The sequence below is a fragment of the Salvia splendens genome, chromosome 14 (assembly GCF_004379255.2).
Source record: "Salvia splendens isolate huo1 chromosome 14, SspV2, whole genome shotgun sequence".
Classification (NCBI taxonomy): Eukaryota; Viridiplantae; Streptophyta; class Magnoliopsida; order Lamiales; family Lamiaceae; genus Salvia; species Salvia splendens.
The window spans coordinates 22681899-22691530 of record NC_056045.1 but is presented as its reverse complement, the minus strand read 5'-3'; the positions used below and the strand labels follow the sequence as shown (position 1 = coordinate 22691530).

General features: G+C 39.3%; 2 protein-coding genes and 1 long non-coding RNA gene across 5 annotated transcripts; 1 reads left to right on the top strand and 2 right to left on the bottom strand.

Annotated features, from left to right (window-relative positions):
• Positions 1 to 1520: 1520 nt before the first annotated feature.
• Positions 1521 to 3660, top strand: LOC121763323 (aluminum-activated malate transporter 10-like). Its single transcript, XM_042159323.1, has 6 exons — positions 1521 to 2143; positions 2216 to 2356; positions 2443 to 2715; positions 2789 to 2904; positions 2979 to 3119; positions 3200 to 3660. Exons 1-6 carry the CDS (start codon positions 1843 to 1845, stop codon positions 3575 to 3577), a joined length of 1350 nt encoding a protein of 449 aa, XP_042015257.1. The 5' UTR covers positions 1521 to 1842; the 3' UTR covers positions 3578 to 3660.
• Positions 2541 to 3208, bottom strand: LOC121763325. Its single transcript, XR_006042422.1, has 3 exons — positions 3045 to 3208; positions 2806 to 2915; positions 2541 to 2678 (listed from the first exon to the last, which is right to left on the bottom strand). It is a non-coding gene; the product is annotated as an uncharacterized LOC121763325 (long non-coding RNA).
• On the bottom strand, positions 3561 to 5637 carry LOC121763324 (protein LEAD-SENSITIVE 1-like). Of its 3 annotated transcripts, none has more exons than XM_042159326.1 (3): positions 5537 to 5637; positions 5129 to 5267; positions 3561 to 4316 (listed from the first exon to the last, which is right to left on the bottom strand). In XM_042159326.1, exons 2-3 carry the CDS (start codon positions 5220 to 5222, stop codon positions 3691 to 3693), a joined length of 720 nt encoding a protein of 239 aa, XP_042015260.1. In that variant the 5' UTR covers positions 5223 to 5267; positions 5537 to 5637; the 3' UTR covers positions 3561 to 3690. The 3 variants fall into 3 exon arrangements, with proteins under 3 accessions (XP_042015260.1, XP_042015258.1, XP_042015259.1); XM_042159324.1 differs by lacking the exon at positions 5537 to 5637 and adding an exon at positions 5402 to 5526; XM_042159325.1 differs by lacking the exon at positions 5537 to 5637 and adding an exon at positions 5356 to 5452.
• Between the last annotated feature and the right edge of the window lie 3995 nt (positions 5638 to 9632).

The window sequence follows — 9632 nt, the reverse complement described above, 5'->3', positions numbered from 1 at the left end:
AGAAGATCTTTGAGGATCAGAGTCGATCGATGAAGTTGATGATCGCCGTCGAGCTTCGGTGAGATCATTCCGTTCAAATTCGTGATTTTGAGCCATAGATTTGTGTGAGCTTAGATCGTGTTCTTGTATTGTATTCATCGTGATTCAGATTCATTCATTCAATAAAATCGAGCTGGAGTTTCCTGTGGATGTAGGCATTAAGGCCGAACCACGTATATGATCGAGTCGTTTACTTTCTTCATTGTCTTGTTTTGGTTTGATTGATTATCTATTCTCACCGTCAATTAAAGTTGTTTCTCTTTGCACGATGCTTTGGCGGGCGCCCGCGCACGACCGCCCTCTCCACACCTAACTCCATCACTCTCTATCTCTTCACTCTCTTTCTCCATTGATTGAAGTCGATGCTTCTCTCTTCTCTGTGCCAAAAATGGCCGGCGACTGTAGTGCAGGTGTCCGGTGGTAGTGATTGTCGGTGCATAGACTCCTTTCTCTACGGCCGATGACGCACTTACCTCCGTCACCTCCTTCAATTTTGGTTGATATGAGGCAGTGATGATGTTGGTATTCCAAATCTGAGCCTTGATCCTATAAATTGCTTCAATAGATTTTTTCTATCATTTAGTCCACCATAGTTGTTTTGTTCTGAACTTGAACCTTCTTATTCTATGAATTCATTGTTGCCGCATAATGTTGTGTTCTTTGAAAATTTTACACAAATTGGAGGCAGTGATGATTTCTTTTAGATCTTGAATCTCCTTAAATTTTCTGTACATTTCTTCGTTTGATTTTAATCCAAGAGCATTGATGCTCGTTTCCAAATTTTGTGCTCCATAAAATAAAAAATGGATGCTTGATTATTGTGAATTTTTTTTTATTATTTGCCATTGCTAAGATGGAATAAGTCATTACTTTGAATTCCAGTAAAACACAATAGAATAATTTTTAGAATTAAAACTTCTAATTAATCGAACAGGGCATATTTGTCATTCCATATTTTATCTATGTAATAATCCTGAGCAATATCAATTCTACAAATCAAGATGTTATCCTACGTTGGGCCCAAAAATTTAATCCCAGGTTAATTATCATATTATATCCAGTCCATGCTACAAAACAAAACGAGCCCTTAATTTAGGAATAAACATCTTTCACCTGGGCCAGGTCTTGGTCAATTTGAACAACAACAAAAATACAATATTAAATGAATTTCAAAATAAGAAATGCAATAGTTTAATGATGATGAGTCGTGGGAACAAACATTCAAGTGCCAAATGAAAATTTTGGTGTTGTCTTTAATGAAAAACAGAAATAAAGTCTAATTGTTGAAGCATGTTATTGTCAAATGAAATTAAAACAATGAAATACAATGACCGATGTACAGAGGAATGGTTGTTCGTATGCCAACCTCCATGTGCATGATGAATTTGTCAATGAAAAAGAGAAATAAAATTATGGGTAAATTCTATTAATAGATTAACATGCATTATGAATTTATGCTTGGCATATGATATGCTTAAAAGTTTGTTTAAAGGTGATAGAGATGGGCAAATGATTGAAATTCAAAACAGAAGAAAACCTAAGACTGACCAACCTCAAATAACACTCTTGATTTCCTCTACGATCCTCCAACATGATTTCACACATCAAAAATCATTTTAGGAACTCCAAGCAACCCCAGACAGCCATGTATATTTACTAGACTACCAACTGATTCCAGCAACCTAGCCAAAGACACAATCTCTGATTTTGACACTTTGCTACCCTTATTTCTTCACAACCTTACCATGTATAAGTATACGTATACCTATCATCGAATATATATTCTACATAGATCGATTGAATATGGCCAAGGAAGGCGAGCCGTGGGAGTGGAGGATGAGCTTCCCTGATGGCATGTCAATGCTTTTCGTCTCCGAGTGCATTCCTCACACCCCTGGATTCGTTGTGGGCTTGTTGGGATTGATGCAAAGTGGTTGGAGATATGGAACGAGCGAGCCTCGGAAGATAATCCATTGTTTCAAAGTTGGGATGGCTCTGTGCCTCGTCTCCTTGTTTTACTATGTTGACCCTTTGTATGAAGGAGTCGGAGGGAACGCTATGTGGGCTGTCCTCACAGTTGTTGTTGCTTTCGAGTACACCGTAGGTAGGCATCTCAATATGCTCAAAATTGATTAAAATCTGACTATATTACGCTTATATCGTGCAACAATGCCAGGTGCAACCATTTGTAAATGTGTGAACAGAACAACTGCAACGTTCATCGCCGGGGCCCTGGGTGTTGGTGTGCATTGGGTAGCTACCCTGTTTGGGAAGGAGTGGGAGCCCATAATCCTCCAAGGCTCAGTTTTTTTCTTCGGTATTATTTGAAATTCCATTGTCTTCTCTCATCAATTCATTCTAGAGCCATCTAGAAACATTTACCATTGCTATGTTCTGTTACAGCTTCATCAACAACTTTCCTTCGGTTCCTCCCATCAGTGAAAACACATTTCGACCATGGAGCTCTCATCTTTATCTTTACCTTCATACTCGTCTCAGTGTCTGGATATCGCATGCCAGACTTGTTTGACTTCGCACAACACAGACTGTCCAATGTTGCGATTGGCACCTCCATCTGCGTTGTCACCAGCATCTTCTGCTGCCCTGTTTGGGCGGGAAACGAGCTTCACAGCCTCATTCTAAACAACATGGAAAAACTTGCTGACTCTTTGGATGGTAAGAGAACATTAATATATATCTTGAAACTAGAATCGCCTTTGATTTGATTCTTTTGCTGAAAATTATGCAGCATATGTAGCAGTATACCTCCGGGATGATGCAGATGACATGAAGAAGGAAGCTTCTAAGGAGAAACTGGTAGGATACCGAAGCGTTCTTGATTCCATGTCTACCGAAGAATCCTTGGTATGCTTTCACTGCAATTGAATACATCATCAAAATTATGTAGTATATATAATGCTTCTATGTTTCTCTTACAGGTTAATTATGCGAGATGGGAGCCTGCTCATGGAGGCTTCAGTTTCAAACATCCTTGGAAGGATTACCTCGAGCTCGGGGCTTTACTCAGAAGCTACGCTAACTGCATCGACACCCTCTCTGGTATTGTCTCGGACACAAAGGTAGTGAGTGAGTCGCATTGATTTGAGACATGCTTGGACCTCTTTGATTCCACCACTCTTGCTGACTTTTCCAATCACAGGCACCAGCTTTCTTGAAGAGGCATTTCAGCACCGTGTGTCTGAAGCTGAGCTTGAATTCCTCAGCAGTCCTACGGGAGTTGGTGGTCGTTGTCCGCACATCAGCAGAATCACCCAAGATCGGTCTTAGGCAAAAAGAGATGTGTGTGGCAGTTCAAGAACTACATAACACTCTCAAGGTGCTGTCTAACCAAAACACTGTGGCAACAGAAACGAAACCAGAGGAGTTTAGTGAAGGCAAGGGAGAGTCTGTCTTACCATTTGTGGCCATCGTCCAGCTAGTCACACTGTCATCACTGTTGATAGAGATAGTTGCAAGAACAGAGAAACTAGTAAATGCTGTAAATATACTGGCTCATAAAGTAACTAATTCAGAGTAGCTAGAAAAAGAGAATCAGTTGATAGCATAATCCAGTTGTGTGAATGATAACAGTTTGATGAGTACATGAATGTTATCTGAGAATTTGTCCTTCTAAAATTGCATCTTGTGCAGCTATCCTTCATTATTCTCCCAACGGACGCTCCCGGCTAGATCTTCCACGGCCACCTTGATGACGTCCGTACGGACTCCAATATCCGTGGCGTACCTGCTCACACAGTACATCCCTGCGGTCACTGTAGCCATCCCGACTGGGCTAGGTAGTAGGAATTTCAAGGGCGATGAAAGCAGAGCTGCCAGTGGTGCTCCGATCACAGAGGAGGCCTGACCGCTTCTTCCAACCCCAACCCGGTCAACAGTGAGTAGCCCCGTCTTGCAGTAGAGGGCAAAGTCCTCACAATTGTTCTGAAACACATCGTAGTTCCCAAATCCATTCTGGAGCAGATACATTGCTCGGTGAATAACCATGTCAGTAGGGTCGAATGCAGCAGTTGTGCAGGTGCCTCCACGCACTTTAGCAATAAACACAGACGGGGTCACTCCATACTCAAAGCAATAAAGGGAGCCATTACGGAGAAAGCAATCTAGACAAGAGAGGACAACTCCGCTATCTGGCTGCCTGAATCCACAGTCGGGAAAGGTCGGACATTCTTCACTTTCGTCGTATACTTCAGAGTTGGAGCTGGAAGTGTTTCCAACGCGGGTGAAATGCACCACTTTGCTACCCCCAACAAAGATACCTGCATAATCACACATTAAAAGGTCTAAGCCACACACCATATTCACAAGTAAGTTAAACGAAGCAGGACATTAGCAGAAAATACAAGGGTGTAACACCTAAAAACAAGCCAACACTGTAATTGCAACCACCTAAGTGTATAGGTACAGCAGGTAAAAATGAATAACTTCAAACAAATCAAGGAAATAATAGGATGGGATTACATCCTTAATAAAATGTTCAGTTTAGAACATCCTAAAATAGCTTTATCTGTAGACAAATAACCTTTCTGGATATCTGTTTATCGCTCCAAGAATTCAAATACTTTGCCCCAAATAAAAAGAATTATCATCCAGTTATTTTTTTGCTTCATTAACACAATTTCTTTCTGTATGACAAATGTTGCTTTGAGAACCTAAGTCACATTATGTAAAAAAATAGCTCTACTGTGCCATATTTGGTCTGCCCAACTCAAATTCAAGTCATGTTTCGACTTAGCATCTCAATTACTAATGTTTTTTCATCATCCATTATCAATATTTCATCTTAAAAGATGAGTGAAAAGTAAATCAACAACATATACTTAAAAAGCCATGGATCTAAGCTAGTTTGAGGTGATTTAATCAATAGGAAAATGAAATGAAACTAGAAATGCAAAGAGTCAACTGGATGAGTTGAAAAGAGAATTCCACAATCAATAAAATTGCAGCAATTCAAGGCATGAGAAGACGCAGGACTAAAATGACAAACCAGAAAGGGGAAAAAGCAGAATCGAAACATAATCAGAAGGCAAAATCAACTTCATAAGAAAGAGAGAGATGAATAAAAAGGAACCGTGATGGGAGTAAGCAAAGACGGCTCTGTAAGTGTAGATATGATCCCCAGGTTTGATTTCATGCTTCTCCACTCTGTTTGTAAGCAGACCCATAATTCGGCAATGCACTCAAAAAATCACTGCAACTTCAGCAGCAACCTACAAAGAATTGAACATCATTTTAGCAATGCCTTCTACTTGTGTGCCCAAAAAGAAAAAGGAGAAATCATAGTGACATCATTCCCACGTGTAGGGATGCAATTGGTTCATCAAACATTAGCTCAGCAACTCACTTTAAATTTAAGAATCATGAAGTATAGAATTTATAATTCAGCATTGATGATAATGGAATGGATGTTGGCCTTTCTGGTCTCTCTCTCACATCATTTTGTGTGTGGGTAGGGGAGCTGCATCATTTTCCGAGTTACCTTAATTTCTGAATTTCTTGATCTCGGGAAAAAATTAATCTGAAATTCTTCATTGGATTCATAAATCTGAAAGAGCTGCTTCATATCCTCAATTTTATGTTTCGGTCTTAGAGCATCGTTAACACCATGGGCCGGGCCGCAAATCGCGAGTCCCGGTCCGGCCTGCACGTTGGATGGAGGGGAGTTGCGGCCTGGGCCGGTCCCGGGGCCGCATTTGCGGCCTGGGGATGCTCCCGGGGTCCGGCCCTGGCTAGCGTTGGAGGGTGTCGGGACGGGCCGCAAACCCAAAAAAAAATCTTTTTTATTTTTTATTTTTTTGCCCATTTATACTCATTTCTTCAACATTCTTCCACCAATTTCTCCATTTCTATCCTCTAATTTATTTCAATATTTTTTGTAGGACTTGTAATTTTTATTTTTTAGGGCCTAATAATTTTTTTTTGGATTTGTAATTTTTTTTCCTAGGATTTGTAATTTTTTTTTCCGACTGAACAATAAATTTTCCCGGTTTGAATTGTTTAACTTATTGTGTTTACGTGTAAATAGGTTGAAGTTGTGAATAGTGTCATTTATTAGTTGCGGCCCGGGTTGTGGCCTGCAGAGTTAGAGCAGTTGAGACCTGGGCTGCAACTGTATGGGAATGATGATGTGGAGGGGACTTTGGGCCTGAAATGAGAATGAGTTTAATGATGCCCTTATAAATGGAGCACCCAAAAGATATCAAGTTTAATTCTTGTAGGGTTGCTGTTTATCCTATTATATAAATGAGTAAAGGCCAAAATTAGTCCTGAACATATGCCTATTTTACGATTTTAGTCACAAACATTATCTTTTGGATTTTTTGGTCCTGAACATATGAAAATTTGATCATTTTGGTCCTCCGTCAATATTTCCGTTAATTTTATAACGGTCAACGGGTTTAGCCCAATTTTGACCAATTAAAACTCTTAATTACTCATAGTAAAACAAAACAAATATATTAACAATAAATATACTAAAAACAAATGAAATTAAAATGACAAAATGCAATTCATAAATTTGTACCCACTTTTATAATTATAATTTGTACCCACGGTTTCCAAGTTGAACCCTCCGTCGTAACCCTACCCGATCCCGACTCCGGCACCGGCTCCGCATCCAGTTCCGACGCCAAATACCAATCTAAGATCATTCCACGACGAGCTGAGGAAGCCGGCGCCGCCGATCACTCCGAACCCCAATCCAACGCCGCAGCCCATTCCGTGGCCGAGGACGGCGTCGTCTATCTTCTCGTGGAAGAATTCCGTCACCGGATAGAGCTTGCCCTCGGGCTTTCTCGACTGCAGATCGATTCCTTTCCACTTTCACAGAGCATTTGAATTCGATTCCGCATTTTGGAAACCGTTGGCGAATATCAGATTTCCCTTCATTTTTGTTTTTGGCGTGGGTACAAATTTATGAATTGCATTTTGTTATTTTAATTTCAATTTGTTATTTTAATTTAATCACTGTCTTCACATTCACGCAAATCCATTTTTAATTCCCCTTTTCACCACTGCCTGCAGCAGGTTCCCCTTTTCCGGCAACGGGTCTTTGATCAACTCCACGGGCATTCTGTCGGGCGACGAAGCGATGCTCTCCTCGCAGACGGAGGAGGACAATCCGTCGATTCCTTTAGCGGGCTCGTCTTCTATGCTGGAGATTGCTGAATTGAGGGTTGATTGGTGGACGAGGATCTTCTCCAACAATATCTTCTTGCAGTTTTCTCGAGCTTCGTCGCGTTCTTTAATGGCAGCGGCGAGGAGCTCCTTCAGGCGGAGGATTTGGGCGTCGCGCGATTTGAGGTCTTGGTCTGCTCGGACCCTGGTTTCTTGGAGCTCCATGCTTAGCTTAAGCAATTGCTTCATTTCATCCATGCTCTGCTTCATGTAAATTGATTGGAAAATTGAGAAATGGAATTAGATGGAATTGAAATGGAAATGAAAAATGGAAATCCATTTTTAATTCCAATCCACACACTCTCTCTATGAAAATAATTAGGGAATTAATTAGGGAGTAAAAAATCAGAATTAAAAGTCTAATTTGGTCAAAATCGGGATTAAACCCGTTGACCGTTAGTTTTTAACGGAAATATTGATGGAGGACCAAAATGATCAAATTTCCATATGTTAAGGACCAAAAAATCCAAAAGATAATGTTTAGTACCAAAATCGTAAAATGAGCATATGTTCAGGACCAATTTTGACCTTTACTCTATATAAATTTATCATGAAAAGTGGAACTCAAATTTTATACTAGAGCTAAATATCAACCCGTGCAACGATCAAATTTTTTTTTCTCAATTATTTAATATAAACTGATTTTGATTAAAAACATGATAAACAAATCTAATATCCATTAATTATAAATCAATATGAATTACAGCAGCTTAAAAATTTTTAACTATTAACCAATTTATTAAATGGAGTAGTACAGTATTTTAAAAAGAAATTCAAACTCATAAGCTAAATCATCCAATTAAATTGCCCGTTGAAAAGCCCATTGAATCCATTTTTAAAAAAATTCTTAAATATTAGTAATTGTTTATGCGTGGTTGCCTTGTCGCCTCCGTCGTTCTTCTTTATCGAATTATTTTTCTTCCCCTTTCCTTGAACTTTCCTTCTATATGGTTTAAGGTAAATTATAAATAGATTTTCTTATTTTTAAAATTAGAAACAATGTTAGTATATAAAAATTGTAAAAAAAATACAAATAATAAGAACAAAGAATTATACAACTAAAACATACTACTAATAAACTTAAAATAATTAATACAACAAATTATAAAAACTTGGGAGAACTCTAAGTAGGGCAGGGGGAAAATACCGAAATATCGGCCTTATCGTACCGAAAAAATACCGAAAATACCGAATTTTCGATATACCGTGATTTTCGGCACGGTATGATACCTTATTGAAATATTTCGTCAATGTAACGGTGCGAACTTTCATATACCGCGGTATATCGAAATTTGGGTATATACAGTAAATTAAGGTATATACCGTAAAATATAAATATAATTATATATAAATTATATTTTATATTTTTAAAATTATAATATTTATTGTGAAATATAAATAAAATTACGAATAAAATATATTTAATATATTGTTTAAATTATAAAATATAAATAATATTCTAAAAACACAAATTATCTATTTTCATTGATGTTGAAAGTCAGGTATACCGCAAAAGTATGGTATACCGAACTTTGGTACGGTATGCCGAAAATGAGGTACGGTATCGGTATGTAATTTCGTCATACCGAAAATAAGGTATACCGAAGTTCAGTATAGCGAAAATTTTGGTAAGATAAAGGTATGATTTTTTCACATACCGAATTTGCGGTAAGATATACAGTATGATGATTTTGGTAAGGTATATCGTACTTACTCACCCCTAACTCTGAGTCATAATAAATGTATGAGGAACATTTGAAACAACTATCATTCAAATTCGGCATTTGAAAAAATTAATCCACTCCCGTCATTTATAAAATACAGAATCTAATAAATCATAAAAATAAAAAAAATCCCAAAAATTCCAACCTTCTCAACAACACCATTAGAGCGTCCACTATAAGGTGGACGTGGCTATAGCCGCGAGCGGGGCGGAAGCGGGGCGGTAGGCGCGGCTATTATAGTGGAGGGGGTGTCCGCCGCGAGGGTGGACGCGGCTGGTGGGGGGAGGGCGGCGGACGAGGCTTCGCCGCGAGTGGGGCGAGGACGCTGCGGGGTGGCTATAGCCGCGCCTATAGGCGCGGCGCCTATAGTGCCACGAAGATTAGCCGCGGCGGTTGCGATTAGCCGCATGGTTTGAAATTTTTTTTTTTCGTTTTTCATATCTATATAAATACCACTCTCCCTCCTCCCCCACTCCCATTTTTCACAACATCCATACACCCACTTTCTACAAAAACACTCTCTACAAAATGCACCGAGGAGACGACGAATCACCCGACACTGAGGAATCGGGATATGACAGCAATCCATCTCAGCCGTCGGGTTTTGCCGGATATGCTTCTCAGCCGTCGGGATTTGGCGGATATGCGGTTCCGTCACAGTCTTGGAGTTGGAAT

Excerpts from the sequence above, each read along its gene's own strand:
- LOC121763323 (XM_042159323.1), top strand. The coding sequence starts at position 1,843 with ATGGCCAAGGAAGGCGAGCCGTGGGAGTGGAGGATGAGCTTCCCTGAT. Across the intron at positions 2,716-2,788 it reads ACTTGCTGACTCTTTGGATG|CATATGTAGCAGTATACCTC; the intron begins GTAAGAGAACAT and ends AAAATTATGCAG. Across the intron at positions 3,120-3,199 it reads GTATTGTCTCGGACACAAAG|GCACCAGCTTTCTTGAAGAG; the intron begins GTAGTGAGTGAG and ends TTCCAATCACAG.
- LOC121763324 (XM_042159326.1), bottom strand. The coding sequence starts at position 5,222 with ATGGGTCTGCTTACAAACAGAGTGGAGAAGCATGAAATCAAACCTGGG. Across the intron at positions 4,317-5,128 it reads CTTTGCTTACTCCCATCACG|GTATCTTTGTTGGGGGTAGC; the intron begins GTTCCTTTTTAT and ends GTGATTATGCAG.